Source organism: Thrips palmi, unplaced genomic scaffold (genome assembly GCF_012932325.1).
Source record: "Thrips palmi isolate BJ-2018 unplaced genomic scaffold, TpBJ-2018v1 HiC_scaffold_19, whole genome shotgun sequence".
Classification (NCBI taxonomy): Eukaryota; Metazoa; Arthropoda; class Insecta; order Thysanoptera; family Thripidae; genus Thrips; species Thrips palmi.
In genome coordinates this window covers 13423149-13440860 of record NW_023144628.1, presented here as the reverse complement: position 1 = coordinate 13440860, position 17712 = coordinate 13423149, and the positions used below count along the sequence as shown (strand labels likewise).

Sequence of the window (17712 nt, the reverse complement as noted above, 5' to 3'; positions counted from 1 at the left end):
GTTGTGCATGCTGGGATCTTTTAAAAATGAATCGAAGAAGTGAAAAATATCCAGGTCAACCTTTTACGACAAAATAGTATGCGCAAGGAGATTTTTTTGGCTGAAAATCCATTAAAATCTGTCACCAAACTTTAAACGCCCTTTTCTCCGAAGACATTTTTTTAACATTTGAATGGTCCTGTGCGCATACAGTTTGAAGTGTCGTCAATGATATTTTTTCCACTGACTCAGTAGGTTATTGCGAGGAAACGCAAGTGACAGTTTTTGTATATTCCACCCAGAAGTATGGTTTAGGAAATCGGTTTTTACAAAAAAAGGGAAAATCTTTGGTTTTTGAAAAATATCAAAATTGAAAAGTTGGTATTTTGCTATCAGTGCCGGAAACTAAAATCTGTCACTTGCGTTTGTTCTTTGGACTTAGACGAACAAAAAAATATGTCGGTCAGGTCATTAACCCAAAATGGGAAACGCACAGGAATTTTTTAACAAACACTTAAAAAATTATAAAAAAGCCTGTATCTCAGGAACCGCTTGATATTATGGGATGGGATTTTGGGTGAAATAGTTTATCATCAAGAGTAAGATTTTGACAGAAAATAAGAAGTTTTGGACCAGCAGTTTCTGAGATCATTTTTTCACCTGTCCCTGGCCTTATCCCCAGAATGGCGTCGATTGGACGTCAGGGAGCGGAGCGGCTACCAATCAAATTTTCGTCAAAAATCGAACTGGTGGAAGTCCCTCAGTCCGCAAAAATGAAGATATCTCAACCCCGTTTACGCCATAATGTGGGTAATTGAAGCGGCTACCGCATGAACTAGAACCATGAACATTGAGCAACCAAAAGTACAAAATTTCATCCAAAAACATTTTTTGATGAATTTGCAAAGATGACTCAAACAGGTTTTTCCGAAAAATTTTGTGCTTTCGATTGCTCCATGTTCATGGTTTTAGTTCAAGCGATAGCCGCTTTAATTACCGTAAACCGGGGTAACTTAAGACAATATTTCACGTTTTTTGGACCGTGTGTCCACAAAACTTCTCTCACCAACCCGAATCCCAACTATGTTTTATTTCACATGATTACATTCGGTTTGGACCCCACGAATTTTTTGGGGGTCTCCTAAAATGAGAGTAATGGGCCTCTAAAGTTGTCTCAAGTTACCCCGTCATTTGGGGTAACTTGAGACACACCTAGTTTTTACTTTGCTTTTTCACGGAAGTGGGGTTTTTGCCAGTCCATACTGATTTTCTGAAACATTTAACTCATTTTCAATGAAAAGTACTACTTGTGGAATATATTAGAAGATTTTTGATCCTTATATTAAGATTTTTTCATCAAGGTTACATTTGGTAAATAGGGTACTTCGGCGTAAGTCTAGACCGGAAGTCAGCGACAGAACGGGAGAAACAAAAGAGCGTCGCCCGTCCGTGCTGGGCGGTGGTGGGGGCCGGAATCGGCCGCGTGGGGGTAGCATGCGCGCGCTGCCTTCACCCCCACTCCGCCGATTTCGACCCCCACCACCGCTCAGCACGGCGGCGCGACGCTCTTTTGTTTCTCCCGTTCTGTCGCTGACTTCCGGTCTAGGCTTTCTCCGAAGTACCCTATTGAGGGATGACGGCACTTCAGAAGCGCAATGATTCTCCCATTTCACATCCAACTCTGTCAACTAAGTACAGCGATTCTCTCATTTCACATCCGACCCTGACACCTGTTAAGACATTTTTCTTTATTTCTACGTACACAAGTCCATTCCTGCAAAGGTATATAGTCTTAGTCAATTTTTAAAATTTACTCAAAATCCTTAAACTATTTTTACAGTTGTTTTTCTTCAAAAAAATCGACGGTTCTTGGGCTTTAAGTTGTCCGATTTCAATGACATTTAGCTCGTTGGAAAGGTAATTAAATTCCCCATCTTTTGAGACTTCAAGATTTATTATATCTCGTCTGGTCATCCGTGTGTAGTTGAGAAAACACTCCAACTTGAAGCTGCATAATCCACTTGGGACCCTCTACACTGTCTAAAAAAGTGATTACCGATCAAATGCGGCTTAGTTTTGATCTTAGAACGGAGAGGTCCGTTACTTTAAACCACCCTGTAGCACAAGGAGGTGCCAGTGTCAAGTTACGCCACTCAACTTCCGTCAAACTCAATGAAATTTGATGTCTCAAGTTACCCCGCACAGTTACCATTTTCTAAAAAAGTCAGTATTACCCGATGAATGATGGGCTTCCCTCAAAACCAATGCTGCATTTAGACTGTTGAAATAATGGGGTTGAAAGGTACTACAGTCATTTGGGTCTCAGCAAGACGTGTTTCGAGTACCAAGGGAGACTTGTAACACTTCTCTGAAATTGTTAAATTTACTAAAATTGAAAAATCGTCATAGATCTGACCAGCTTGGTCCTAACCCGCCGTTCACACGCTTAATTGTCTTTCCAAACAAGTATGAAAAAAAGTGCTAGGGCAGTTTTGACCTCCTAATGTGCCGAGCCAGGTGGCAGCTCCAAAAAGGTGGAAAAGCAGAAGTGTCTCAAGTTACCCTTGCTGTCTCAAGTTACCCCGGTTTACGGTACCCACTGGTGCTCCCTATACCCGCTTTTACGGTTCTCCCCAAACGGCATATAATGTATATGCGCTTGTCTTCCGAGCAGAAACCCTCCTTATATCAGTTTTTCTGTTTGCAGGTGCTGTTATCAATAAGTGGCTTGTCTATATTGGGCATCCAAATGGTAGGAGCTCTCTCTAAAGTAAAAGACGAGGGCCTCATACCGCAGAACTATACGCAATACCTGAATAGTATTGTAGGCACGTCGTAGGGTAATCGGCCATCCTTCTCGTTCGGCCTGGACACTTGGAAGTGCAGAGTTTTGCAGTCTACACTTCAAGTGGGGAGCAGCCCACGGGACAGCCCCACTATCTCTTTGCAAGCTCTGCACTCCTCCGCACTTCAAACGTGGAGCTTTCCACGTTTGGTTTCATAGTGCTTGCTTTGGAATCCTGCAGTGTATCGGAAAGTCCAAAGTGCTTCAAAGCATTGCCACTTCCATTCTAAACGTCCATCAAAACGTCGGTTAACTAACTCACGTCAGCTACGTTCAAATTTCCAATTGGTGCCCTAGACTCCGACGAAGTCCCGGCCCATAGGCCCCGACCCGACCCGACTCGGCCGGGTCGGGGCCGGATCAAAAGGTCCAATAAAATTTTTCAGTCGGTCGACCCCTTTTTTCAAGATCCTGATGTGAACAATTCTTCGAAGCGACCTTTGTTGGGACCAGATCTGGTCCTTCCTACGGCATTGACTGTACGGAAGAACGGTAACTACTGTAAAAAGACTACGGAATATTGTGTAAAACAAGTACGGTAAATACTGTAGGCTGTACGGTGGATACTGGTTTTTGAAGTACGGTAAAGTTTTGCCGCGTTGTGTTGGATAGACTGAATGCCTTTGCTATGCGTACATGTTACCGTGATTAATTCTTTTTGTTTCGTTTTTTTTGTACTGTTCACTAGAGGTTCTTCACCCTACGTTGACAAACGCAGGCCTCTTTCAAGACGGACTTTGACAAATTGCAAATTTAATGGACACTGTTAAAAAAAGTCTGAAAATTCAGAACTCGAGAGTCTTACATTTAAGAGTTTGGTGGTCTGAAAATTCAGTCCTGTACGAAGATTGTGAAATTTAAGGTTCGTGACATGTTCAATATGACATAGAAAGAATCTCAGCTGTGAGTGAACCTCCAGAGAGGACAACATTGAGTAAAAATTGTGATGAGGGAGAAGGTCCTTTGTCCTTCTCCCTGACTCTCGAGGCCGGCCTGTGGCACCCAAGGAAATGGCGACACGGAGCCACCCGCGAGAGGTGAATTAGAATGTGGATTGTTCAACTTCCACCCATATTACGGAGATAAATCTTGCAGCAGAGAATGGTTCTCATATGGCCGATTAAGTCCTGTCAATTTGGAACTTTTCAACTACTATATTTTCACATTAGAAGCCTTTTAAACAGAAGTAGGTATGTTCCACAACATGCGCGCCATCTAGCGGACAAACGAAATCTTGGGTTGGTCTGAATTTTCAGACTTAACCATCTAAATTTTCAGACTGCGCTGGTCTGAATTCAGGTTCTGAGACGATAAGGTCGCAATTTTCATACCGGAAGGCAAAATTTTCAGACAAGCAGTCTGAAACAAGTCTGAAAAATAGATTCAGACCACCAAGTCTGACAAAAGTGGTCTGAATTTTCAGATTTTTTTTAACAGTGGAGAACAAAACTGGTTGTCTCGATGCAAACTGCAACTGGATGAGGATTGCTTGAAGGCTGAATACAACTCTGAATTGTTCAACAGTGTTCTTTCAAACTTTAATTCGCACAAGTAACTTCAAAGACGTTCAAGCATAAGTGTTGGAGGTGAGGGTGTGCTGGTAGACGCGCGCGAGCCGCTCGTGGTGGCACCGGATCTCGCCGCCCTCGTTGCCGTCGCTGCAGACGCGGCCGCACGTGTCGCACGGCGAGTTGGGCAGGTGGTACAGGCGGATCATCGCCGCGTCGGCCGGGTTGAGGCGAATGGCCTGCAAGCACGGCAGAACGTCAAACATGTTGAATTCACTAAAATTCCTTGAAATTGTCTGACTGTAAGTCAGGCGCGAAAACACTGTGAAACCAAGAGGCAGGCGAGGAGCCGTGGAAATTTGAGTCTCCGCACCTGGAAGTGCCTGAGTTACCAGCAGGGGGAAATCACTGTGAAGTTCACAGTGTACCAATTCGATGAATTTCAGGCTAAAACTACTGAATTTTGAGAAGAATTTCGATGAATTTAAATAAATTTTGATGAATTTCAGGGAATTATAGTGAATTTCCCATGTTTGATGAACAACTTTGACTGCAGTTATTTCCCCTTGGTTTCTAATTCTCATTGAGGCCGTGGATCCACGGCCTCCACTCGAGTTCTCCACACGGTAAAACCGGCTCCTGCTTTTCCCAGGAAGCCTATAGTAGACAGGGATCCTTAACTTAACTTTTAACTAACACTGCTTTCATAACGTAACATAAGACAATGTTCTAACGTTAAGGGTACACTTTAAAGGGAAACCACACTTAAATGAAAAAAAACCTTTTGCAAAATTTTAAAATTCAGGAAACAAATTCGAGACCTTGAGGAAAATAACGTACCCTATTGAAAAGGGAATTGTTTACAAGTTCGGGTAAAACCAGGAACCTTATGGTCCACGTTAGATGCCAAAAAGGGGTAGAGTTAAGGACCCTGGTTTTAGTAGAATAGGGGTAAATGTTTACAGGGAGTAAAGTTGGGAAAAACCAGGAACCGTTGATACGGTAGGAGTTGGCGCCTAACAAAAGCTGAAGTGTCGGAATTCCCCAGCCTGCACTGGTCTTTAAAGCTTAAAGTATGCGTCATTGGGTCAAATGCATTCACAGAAGTAATGTAATCCCCACTTTACCTTTGGGGAAGATTACCTAAGGGCAATTTTCATGCACGTAGGGCAATTTTAGCGCCTAACACCAAGGCTCTCAAGTGTCGGGAAATTTCTCAGTTGGGGTAATTCCGGACGACCTATGGGGCAATTCCGGACGACCTTTAAATTTGACACTACTCGAGCTTACTTTCGCTTGTTTTGACGTGAGGCTTCCTTTTAGAAGGCGTACAAGGACATTTGCTGCGAACTGAAGTGTTTGATTATTACTCAAAGCATATTATAAGGAATAGTTTCTATCAAAACCCCTAAATGGACAACACTGTCTTGAGTAAAGCTCTTAAACATAGCTGCAATGCTATTTTTCGTTCTTTCTTTATCCTTCTGAACGGTGGGGATGCATGTCCACAATTTTGAGCCCCCTACCTTAACATTATGCGGGAAATTGAAGAAAATAACACTTCTTGTCCGGATTTACCCCACATGTAGTGAAAACCTTTGATGTTCAATTGTAAGAAAACGGCGAGCCATACGAGCACTCCCGAAACGCCAAAGTAAAGTCCAATGACCATATAATATGATAAAATTTTAGTCTTGGGACTGAACTTGACGGTAAGGTACGATAAGTACATGGAAATATGAGGGAAAGATGCAGCTTTTGCCTATTTTTGATGGTACTCAAATTTCGTGAAGCGACCACAGCCAGACGGTTTGACCTCCTACCTTGGCGATTTGGAATTATCATTTTTAACTGATTATCTTCCTCTGTTAGGCGGGCTTTTGAGTTATCTTCACTCAAACCCAGTGAAAATCGAAGTGTCCGGAATTACCCCGTGTCCGGAATTACCCCACTCTCCCTTAGATAGGAACTCTAGAGCGACACAGAATCCAAACGCTATGAATATAGCGTCAATTGGTGCAATGCAAAAGCATTGCACATGAAGTGCAATGCCTTCCCATGCCCATGCATTAGCATACACTGATAAAAATTTTGTAGTAACTTAGCCACACATTTGTCGCTAATTTTTTTAACAACAAGATTTGTTGTGGAAGGAATAGCTTGTTAAACCATAGTCGTACAGGAACTAAAGGATAATTTCACAACGTCTAACTTGTAATAACACATCAACAGTCCACTTTCAAAAACAAGTCGTTGACCAACAACAAATGTTGTAAGTCAACGACAAGTATTGTTAGTCGAAGATTTTGTTATGTCTGCGACAAGTACTCATGGAGAACTTTTGTCGCTAAATTTATTTTGCATGGTTCTTTTTTATAAATAGTAATTTAACTATGACTTGGCGAACAAAATAGATAAATTTTCATAATTCGCTTTCATTGAGCAGATAATTGCAAAAGATGTTGTTTCCACACAAATTGTATCGTTAAGGGTGATAACAAGAATATTGTTCTTCAACGACAAATTGTCGCTGACTTGAGTCAACAACATTTGTTTCGCTTTGGTTCATGATGAAATTCTATGTTTTGGAACGACTAAATTTTCACTCATCTGATTGTTTCTGTACAACCATTTTTTAACAGTGTAGGGCATTTTCGGGACGCATTGCACGTATGGTGCGAGATCTCAGCTGCATTGCACCATACGTGCTATACTCATAGCGTTTGGAATCTCAGTGTGGGGGAACAGACGTGCACCAGATAACGTGGAACAAATCCGTGTCCCGTGTTACCTTATGCATGCCTGTCACACATTTGGATTCGCAGTGCACTGAACTGGTAATCAACGAATGTGACGTCATATTCGTTCGAATGTGAATTTTGTCACGTTCGTTTGAATATGATGCTACATTCGTTTGAATGTCAATCCACAACGTTCAAACGAATGCGACACCTTTAACGGCCGAGTCACGTTCAAACGAATGTGACATCATATTCAAACGAACGTAGCAAAATTAACACTCCAACGAATATAACGTCACATTCGTTGGCTACCAGTGTGCGCTTTAAATCTGGGAATGAGACGGCGCGTTCGTGAGAATGGAGTTAACAGCATCATCCCTACCTCCTCGTAGTGTCGCGTCGCCTCCTCGCTGCGTCCACCCTGCCGTCGGCACAAGCCAGCCAGCCTGAGGTGCAGGTAACTCTTGTCTCCAGTGATGGCCTTGCAGCGGCCGAGAAGTCGCTCTGCCTCGGCCACGGTAGTCTTCGTCAGGCCGCGAATCTGGCAGGCACGGCAAAACCGCATTTTATAGAGCTGAATCGCCGAGGGGGGAACAACTGGAATTTTAGAGTTCGTTTCCCTTGAAATATCGAGAAGTTACGTCGAGATAACGGAGAAATAACGTTGAAATGCCCTTAAAATACACGGTGAAAACGGTTCCTGGTTTTCCCAGGAATTCCCTGGAAATCGCCTATGCCTCTACAGTATGTACCATAGGCTTCCTGGGAAAACCAGGTACCGTCTTTACCGTGTAACATTGAAATGATGTCGGAATGACTTGAACTTGAAATAATGGTGTACACTGGCAAAACTTAAGCGTAACTCTATGCTTGAGTCAAGCAAGAGTTACGCTTGAAGACGTTACGCTTAAAAAAAAGTATTCTCTGGAAATTCCCCCATGCATTTAGAGAGAGGGAATCTTGGCGGATGAGGCTGTTACGCTCGACTTCAAGCGTAAACTGATAACGCTTGAAAACAGAGGGTAGTAGTACAACGCTTTAGTTTTACCAGTGTACAAAATTTTGTAAGTTATTCCCCCCTTAGACTGAAAATCGATGGACACGTTTCGAGTTGTTTATTTGCCTCCAGAGTGCGCCGCACACACTTGGAGTGAAGCTTACCTTAGCATGCGGCATTGAAACAAGGGTAAATCACTGCGCGTTCTGGTCCACACATGAGTGAGTACACCGCACAGTACACTGTTAAAAATTGTTGTTTTAAAACAACAACACAATTAAGAACCTCGACAACGCTGTTGTTTATGAACAAGTTTGCTTGTTTTAAAACGACGAATTCGTTGCTAATTATTTTTATGACTTATGCTGTTTCAAAACAATATTTTGCTGCGTACAAACAACCCGGACAATCTAAGAAGTGGTTACTGCGGGGTAACCGGGACTCTACTAGGTCTGTGACCTAATCGGCAATAAAAATTGATGCAAATAAGGCTGTCTACCGGTTTACAAACATCTTGTGGACGAACGACGCAACTCGTTAGTAAACAACGAAAGTCATTTGAAAACAACTTTGATCATTAAGAAAATTAGCAACATATTTACTGCTAAATTACAACATAATTTTTAACAGTGTAAAAACTTTACGAAGAGTCGCTTCGTAATACAAAGAAAATGAAGGCATTGTAAAATCTACGAAGAAATGCTTCGTATTATGAAGCAAAATCCTTCGTAATACGAAGCATTTCTTCACAATACGAAGCAATTCTACAATGCCTTCATTTCCTTTGTAGTTACGAAGCTAAGCTATGAAGCAAATGCTTCATAGGCTTTTAAGATTGCGTTGTCTTCCCAGAGGGTCTCCGCAAGACGGTACTCCGGTACTCACCTGGATGAGGACGTCGCCGGCGTTGGTGAGCACGTGCGGGTGGTCGGGGTAGCGTCGCAAGGCCTCCTCCAGGAGCTGCCGCGCCTCGGCCCTGCCCTTGGGCTTCATGGCCAGCTCCGTGGCCAGGGCGAGCCCGGTGTGCGGCCCCGGCCGCAGCCGGTGGGCCGTCCTCAAGTGCTGCACCTTGACCGCCCAGGTCGCGGCGAGCCTGCCGCCCATGGAGTGCCACTCCCCCTCCCGGTCGTTGAGCTCGAGGCTCCGCGCCACGCAGGCGAGAGAGATTTCTGCGGGACATAGCGGGTACACTCACTGCACTAAAAAAAAAGCCTACAAAGCATTTGCTTCACGTAGAAAATGACGGCGTTGTAGAATCGCTTCGTATTATGAAGCAACGCTCCGGATTATGCATCATAATTGTTCATAATACGCAGCATTTCTTCGTAAATTTTTAAAGAAGCGATTCTGCTCAAGGCTGTAAATTTTTTGACCATCCTCCGTACCCAAAATCCAACATTTTCCGTAACCTCTTATCAATATTCTCCATGCCACTTACAGTACCCTCCGTGAGACTTCACTCTCATTCCAGGAACGTGACATCACGTTGAAACGAACGTGACAAAGTGTCACGTTCGTTTGAGCATTGTGTCACATTGGTTTAGTGAATCCGCCAAAAATCAGCTTGTTCACATTCAAACGAATGTGACACAATGCTCAAACGAACGTGACATTTTGTCACATTCGTTTCAACGTGACGTCACGTTCCTGGCATGAGAGAGTTACAGTGCTCTTTCTCCGTATGTGCGTTGCAGACCAAAGAGGTGCAAGCACTGCACTGTAAATTTCTTACGGTGAAAGGCTGCACCAACATAATATGGTGGAGATTTTCTCCATAATACCAACGAAATTCGTCAAAATCTCTATAAGGTATAGTGAATTCTCAATGGTATGTTACGAAGTCAGCTGCACCACCATAATATGGAACATTTTCACCACAATATGGAAAATCTTCACTGTAGAACATTTAGAGTGTGCAAGGAGAAACCTATAACCCCCGGCCAAAATTCTTGACGCGTTTTGAGCTAAGTCGCTACATGGGACTCGAACCGACTCGAACCGAGCGTGTGACCCCACCAACGGATTGCTCTCCGAACGAGGAATCCATTGGTGGGGTCACACGCTCAGTTCGACTCCGGAGTTGAAACGCGTTTTAAGAGTTTTGGCATCCTGCCCCGGCTGTAGGGTCGCTCGATCGTTGTGCATGCTTACCGCGCTGCAGCCGGCTGACTGCGCCGCGGACGGCGTGGATCGCGGCCTGCAGGGCGGGGCTCAGCTCGTTGAAGGGCGTAATCGTTTTCACGAAGTCTCTCAAAAGGGCAGTAGTCGACGGGGCTCGGTGCCACTCAACCATTGCCCAGAACGAATCTAGGATGTGCCGTAAAGCCATGCTGCAGGAACAATAAGATGGGGCACGTGAATGCTTTGCGACCTTACGTGAATTCAAATCACCGCTTGGGAATTCATTCGTTTAGACACCGGTTCACTTATAGGTAATAACATTGCCGCATACCCCTGCATTAAAATTTTCATGTTAAAAAACGTATATTCAGGTAATTAAGTTGCATCAAGCGTGCAAAATCGTCTTTTAGAATGGATAACACTGTAACAGTAAATTGGAAAGTGCCGCCAGTGCGATCGGAAGCTTCTTCGGGAATTTCCGGGGGATTCGTGTTTTAAAAAGATTTTTCGGGTGTTATGCCTTCTGGAAATTAATTCAATAGAGAATTAGGAGATTTTGAAATTCTAGAAAAGTCGGGGCTACGTTTTTCCAACGAGGCATCTTAATTTACCCGTAACATATCGTCCAAGAAACATATTTGTCGGCTTATAAAAGTACGAGACTGGGCGATGGCCAACGTGCAACTGCATAACATGGGCCATCATCATTGCAAATATTATTTGGATTTAATTTCTTAGACTGTGTCTACACTGAAGACTCCTTACGGACATCATGTATCCGCAATACGGACATTTTTGTGCAATTGCAATTACGGATGGATTTTGTTTGTAATACGGATGATTTCATCCGTAATACAAAGGTTTTCGTGTCCGTAACATACAGACGAAAATATCCGTAAGGTACAGACGAAAAACTCTTTGTAATACGGATTACGGATTTCATCCGTATTACAAGCAAAATCTATCCGTAATTGCAATTGCACAAAAATGTCCGTAATACAGATAGATGAATCCGTAAGAAGTTTAGTGTGTATGTTAGCTGTTAGCTTGTGAGATAAAGGTCGACTACTAAACTCCAAGCTGTCTCGAAACTTACCGGTATTCCCCGATGATAGCACAGTCATGCTGACAGAAGGGCTGAGGCAACAGCATCATATAACAGTTCCTGAGGAGTGCGACGCCGTCAGTTTCCCTTCCCTCGGTCAGGTACGAGTAGGCCAGGGTAATCTGGAACCAACTCGTCAACATCAAGATACACTGAAAAAAATTCCGTACTTTTGTACGGAAATGGTACAGAAAAGTATAGTACGGAGGTACGGAGAAAAGTACGGAACGTTCCGTACTTGCTCCATATGAACCCATGTAAATGGGTACGGAAAAAGAGTACGGAACGTTCCGTAGTTGGCAAGTACGGACGGTCCAGGCAAATTATTGACCAGACATGTTCCGTACTTTTTCCGTACTTTTTTCTCACAGTGTACTCAGCCTCTGCCGAGTGAGGCACTGTTTCGTAGAACCTGAGAACAACTTTTGTCGCTTCTTGACTGACGATCAAAACATTATAATCAGTGAAGATCAGGAAAAAATAATAATGTTTCAGGACCCAAAAATACAAACATAAGTTATGAAATAATTTTCCAGACAATCTTTTCACTTAGAATGTGGAATTCAAAAATTTGAAATCTGACATTAAAGGTAATTTTCTCATGGTGTGACTCTTTTCAAAATTGCAAGATAGTTAAGGATACGAATGAAAATTCCGGCGTCAGTGGAAAATAATACAACCAGTGAACAAGTCCACTGTGCTGTGCACACTCTAAGACGGCACCGTTGCACCGTTGCTAAAATTCTAAATGCAAAAACAGTTAAGCGTGGGCACCGAAGGGGTAGTCCACGGGTTGTATTTCCCGTACACGCCGGAATGTTCACGCGTCTTCACCATCTTGCAATTTTGAAAGGAGTCATAATGTGATACAACCGCGCGCGCGCGCGCGCACACACACGCACACACACTCACGAGTAAAAGTTCATCATACCATGTCCACTAGGCGGTGCCAGGGCGTTGGCAGTGAGTCCAGTTCGTCGGCCACTCCACCGGCAGTGCTGAGGGGCAGCGACATGCAGGTCATCTCAGGGGTATCCCACGTGAGCGGACACGACAAAGCTTTCGTCCAAGCTCCATCCTCGGCCATAGTCATCCCTGGAGAAAATGCGAGACACTATTACACTGCAAATTACAGTCGACTCCCGTTAGCTGGCAGGGCAACCGGGAGGCGCGTTGGACAACTAACGAGAGGCCCGGGCAGGTAGGCCAGGCCCAGCCCGGCCGAGGGTCTGGCCGGTCGGCGAGGGATTACCGGCGGCTTAATCCCCTCGCTTGTCGTGTACTATTCCAGTAGAAATATTAAACCTTTTTTTCTGTTCATTTTTCTAACGATCTTTTAAAATCAATGCATAGATGAGTTAAAAAGACACAGGTTTAAAAAAAACCGCACCCCAAAATTCGAATTTTTACCATAACGGTCGGCATGTTGCGCCGGTGGTCAGCTAACGGAGGCCACTGGTCCGGGCGTATGCATCACGGAATGACAGATTTGCGTTGCATTTTGTTCTTGACTGTGATAAAATAATTGAAGACTCCGCAACTCGTCAAAAAGTCAAAAACAAAATCCAACGAAAATCTGTCATTCCCGTGATGCATACGCCTGGACCAGTGGCCTCCGTTAGCTGACCGGCGGGACATGCCGATCGTTATGGTAAAAATTCGAATTTTGGGGTGCGGTTTTTTTTAAACCTGTGTCTTTTTAAGGGGAGGTTCTGGTGAAAATGCTATTTTCTCCTAAATAGGTCCCACTGTGAAAATTTGTTAAAAATTTGATGTCTTATCAAGTATTTATTAAAATTTTTCATTGGGGAAGCACATTCTATGCCCTGAAACCAGTCGCAGAGCCTTTTTGTCCCATTTAGGCTATAACTTTAAAAATCTTCTTGCGCATACTATTTTGTCGTAAAAGGTTGGCTTAGACATTTTTCACTTCTTCGATTCATTTTTTTAAAATGCCGGCATGCCCATCTCAAAATGTGAATTGCATTTTTATTCGCAAGCTTTCTAACCAAGCATTTCACTAAAATTGATCAAAAATGTACAAAATAGACAAATTTTGGGGACTTTTCAGCTTAAAAAGCTAATAATTAATAATATAATGGAAGTTTCGAGCTATGCATGCCGGAATCTTTTGAAAATGAGTCGAAGAAGTGAAAAATTTCAAGGTCAACCTTTTACGACAAAATAGTATGCGCAAGGAGATTTTTTAAGATACAGCCTCTACAGGCTCAAAAAGACTCTTCGACTGGGTTTACAGCCTGGCATGTGCCTTCAAAAGTCAAATTTTAGTCTCCCCAATGAAAAATTTTATATTCCGAACAAATTATGACTGTAGGATCCATTTGGAAAATGGCAAGATTTTCACCAGAACCTCCCCTTAACTCACCAATGCATTTATTTTAAAAGATTGTTAGAAAAATGAACAGAAAAAGTTACAATATTTCTACTGGAATAGTACACGACAAGCGAGGGGATTAAGCCGCCGGTAATCCCTCGCCGACCGGCCAGACCCTCGGCCGGGCTGGGCCTGGCCGCGCTGCCCGGGCCGAGGTGGTGGGGATGACTCCGTGCCAACTATCGAATGGTCAAGGGTGGTCAGCTAACGGGAGTTGACTGTAAATGGAAAGACTTTGCGAGACGAAGAGGTCACGCCAAAATTTGCACGAACTGGCGACTTTTTGTGCGCACCACCACGGTTGGTTGAGGGCGCATGGACCGAATGACCTCAAAAGTCGACAGTGGTCACGTTCATTTTTGCCTGACCAAATTTGTTGGGACGTTATGGTCTCACTGTGAGAAAAAGTTACGGTAGTCAAACCGTTGATTTATTAACAAGGATTTATTTACCGTACTTCCAAGTACAGCGTCTATCGTACCTGGACGTACAGCGTTCACCGTACCTCGTACAGTGCACTGGTTGAGAGACACCCATTACAGCAAAGTCAATCTGTACGATTTCGAAAACTAACTCAATCTCCTTGGAATAAAATCCATGGTCACATCTTTACAATGCAGTGTCCAAACTACGGTAAACGCCGTAGTTCCAAGCACGGTAAATCCTGTGAAAAAATTAACGGAGAAAAACGTAACTTTTTCTCACAGCGTGGCCAAACCGTGGCGAGACTTTGCCTCTCGATTCTTCTGACCTTCGAATGTATTGTGAAGTTACGCAGGAGTGAGATAGGAAAATAGTGAACTGTTGATCTGCGCGGAAAGAGCGCTGTTTGGTGGCAAGTTGCACTGGCATGCGACTCGATCTATATTCCAGAACGATGAACGATGAAGAAGGAACAAGGTTTGACATTTCTCTTCCCAGATTAATTTTGATTCGGCATTGACTGCACGTTGAACTGAAACATTTGGTTTGGCTTCTGTTTCGAACGACAGATGTGAGTTATTTCATCCGCTGCTTCGGAAAGGAGCGTTTTGAGTACACCCTAGGAGGATTGTACTTGGCACCAATTGAAAGTCTCGTTCATCCAAATTTGAAAGCAGGCATCCGCAACCCAGCTGAACTCAAGAATTTTCAACAGATTAACTAAACAACTGATGGCAAATTAGCGTATCGGCATATGAATCAAGTAAGTGGTGCTGCACAGTGAAACCAAACGTGGACAGCTCCACCCCTTAAAACCTTACGAAGTATTTAGAGCATACATACGTACAAACTAATTTTCTTTGCCACACTGCTACTGCTAATCTAAGAGTGGACCAGGTCCATGCTAGGAAGCGTGGGCCACGAATGGTACACGCTAGGAATCGTGGACCACGAATGGTCCACGCTAGGAAACGTAGACCAAGCTGCGAGGTCCACGCTTCAAAGCGTCGAACTCCTCATAGGCCAATCACACTTCCAAGTGAGAAGCTCCAGGCAAAAAAAACCACTTGGTCGGCGACATCCTAGGAGCGGGCGCTTGTGGTGTTTTATCAGTTCCTTGTATGTATACGAACTGCCGAAAAGACACTTGGACGAAATCCGACACCCCCTGAGGCTTTGGTGCGGGTCTAAACACCCCAAAAACAGCTGTTTTCGAGGGTTTGGGACTAGATGGGTTCTCGCAAACCGAGATCCAAAAAAGTACCCAAATGGGTCTCAGATACTCAAAAAAATGCGCTCTTTCGAATGCCGTGTCGAACGAGGCTCTACGACGTCGGGTTTGGATGCTACGGGCTCTCTAAGTTGCTCAATTTCACCATTTTTACTGAAGATTTGAGCATATCAGAGCCGTTTGAAGTAGACCATCGGCGATTTCACTCTTCTTTGTCTTAAATGGTGCCTACCCATAGGTAAACACCCCCACAAAATTTCAGCCATGTCAGGCAATTATTAGAGGAACTGTGAACAATTTAAGTTTTGGGTCATTTTACCACTGGGCTTAGGTGGTTTTGGGTCCAGAAAAAATACTTTTTTTTAGCTATCTACTTTTGATCAGCACCTCTTGGAACGCCTTTTTAACATGGTGCCTCAAAACTTTTTTCGAGGACAACCTTGTCTTTTTTCTAGCTGTAATTGGAACATAACCTAGAGAAAAAGACAAGTTTGTCCTCGAAAAAAGTTTTGGCCAAAAAATCTCAGCTTAGCAGAACCGACTATATAAACATAAAAACCAACCAAAAACGCCATTCGTCGTTGCATAAATTCTAGGACCCCTTGAAATTGAGTCAGGACCCCCTTAGACAATTTATGCAAGTACAAGAAGGACGCTGCAGGGCTACCAACATTCACTTTTGCGAAAATCGCCTTTGGTCGTCTTGCAGCTGTCATGGCCACACTCTGTGACTTGCATAAATTGTGGAACCACTTGATAGTGAGTTATGACCGCCTCGGGCAATTTATGCAAGCGCCAGAACAGCGCTGCAGGGCTGCCAACATTCACTTATGCGGAAAATGCCATTTTGGTCGCCTTGGATCTGTCCTGGCCACACTCTGTAACTTGCATAAATTGTGGAACCACTTAAAAGTAACTCAGGACCACCTCGGGCAATTTATGCAAGCGCCAGAAGGACGCTGCAGGGCTGCCAACTTTCACTTATGCGGAAAAAGGCCATTTTCGTCGCCTTGGATCTGTCCTGGCCACACTCTGTGACTTGCATAAATTGTGGAACCACTTGAAAGTGAGTTATGACCGCCTCGGGCAATTTATGCAAGCGCCAGAACAGCGCTGCAGGGCTGCCAACATTCACTTTTGCGAAAATCGCCTTTTGGTCGTCTTGGAGCTGTCTTGGTCACACTCTGTGACTTGCATAAATTGGAAACCCCTAGAAAGTAACTCAGGGCCACCTCGGGCAATTTATGCAAGCGCCAGAACAGCGCTACAGGGCTGCCAACATTCAATCTTGCAATTCGCCTTTTGGTCGTCTGGGAGCTGTCTTGGTCACACTCTGTGACTTGCATAAATTGTGGAACCATTTGATAGTGAGTTGTGACCGCCTCGGGCAGTTTATGCAAACGCCAGAACAGCGCTGCAGGGCTGCCAACATTCACCTTTGCGAAAATCGCCTTTTGGTAGTCTTGCAGCTGTCTTGGTCACTCTCTGTGACTTGCATAAATTGTGGAACCACTTCATAGTGAGTTATGACCGCCTCGGACAATTTATGCAAGCGCCAGAACAGCGCTCCAGGGCTGCCAACATTCACAATTGCGGAAAATGCCATTTTCGTCGCCTTGGATCTGTCCTGGCCACACTCTGTGACTTGCTTAAATTAAGGAACCTCTCGATAGTGAGTTATGACCGCCTCGGGCAATTTATGCAAGCGCCAGAACAGCGCTGCAGGGCTGCCAACATTCACTTATGCGGAAAATGCCATTTTCGTCGCCTTGGATCTGTCCTGGCCACACTCTGTGACTTGCATAAATTAAGGAACCACTTGACTGTGAGTTATGACCGCCCCGAGCAATTTATGCAAGCGCCAAAACAGCGCTGCCAACATTCACTTATGGGGAAAACCGCCTTTTGGTCGTCTTGCAGCTGTCTCTGCCACACTGTGTGACTTGCATAAATTGTTGAGCCAATTGAAAGTGAGCTATGAGTGAGTTTTGGGTTTTTTTTTGTGAATGCATCCTTAGCATTGGCAAGGACAGACTTACCAATGCACATGCGCAGCATTGACTTGTACGTTGCCAAGCATGCAGTAGTCAGTGTTTACTTGCCAAGCATGCATTTATGGGAACTATGCAAGTCACAGAGTGTGACCAAGACGACCAAAAGGCGATTTTCGCAAAAGTCAGTGCTGGCAGCCCTGCAGCGCTGTTCTGGCGTTTGAATAAATTGCCCGAGGCGGTCATAACTCACTATCAAGTGGTTCCACAATTTATGCAAGTCACAGAGTGTGGCCAAGACAGCTGCAAGACGACCAAGGGCGATTTTCGCAAAAGTGAACGTTGGTCGCCCTGCAGTCCTTCGGTAGAGATAGGA

At 44.1% G+C, this 17712-nt stretch overlaps 1 protein-coding gene across 18 annotated transcripts; it reads right to left on the bottom strand.

Moving 5' to 3' along the window:
- Window positions 1-4337: 4337 nt before the first annotated feature.
- LOC117645853 lies at window positions 4338-17436 on the bottom strand. 18 transcript variants are annotated; one of them, XM_034386336.1, is made up of 7 exons: window positions 17385-17436; window positions 12228-12391; window positions 11288-11418; window positions 10222-10400; window positions 8956-9239; window positions 7456-7614; window positions 4338-4571 (listed from the first exon to the last, which is right to left on the bottom strand). In XM_034386336.1, the coding sequence occupies exons 1-7, from the start codon at window positions 17401-17403 to the stop codon at window positions 4392-4394; spliced, it is 1116 nt and encodes a 371-aa protein (XP_034242227.1). In that variant the 5' UTR covers window positions 17404-17436; the 3' UTR covers window positions 4338-4391. The 18 variants fall into 18 exon arrangements, with proteins under 18 accessions (XP_034242227.1, XP_034242225.1, XP_034242233.1 ...); XM_034386334.1 differs by lacking the exon at window positions 17385-17436 and adding an exon at window positions 16017-16085; XM_034386342.1 differs by lacking the exon at window positions 17385-17436 and adding an exon at window positions 14958-15135.
- Between the last annotated feature and the right edge of the window lie 276 nt (window positions 17437-17712).

Excerpts from the sequence above, each read along its gene's own strand:
- LOC117645853 (XM_034386332.1), bottom strand. The coding sequence starts at position 14,600 with ATGTCAAACCTTGTTCCTTCTTCATCGTTCATCGTTCTGGAATATAGA. Across the intron at positions 11,419-12,227 it reads GGCACCGCCTAGTGGACATG|ATTACCCTGGCCTACTCGTA; the intron begins GTATGATGAACT and ends AGTTGGTTCCAG. Across the intron at positions 10,401-11,287 it reads GCTATCATCGGGGAATACCG|CATGGCTTTACGGCACATCC; the intron begins GTAAGTTTCGAG and ends TTGTTCCTGCAG.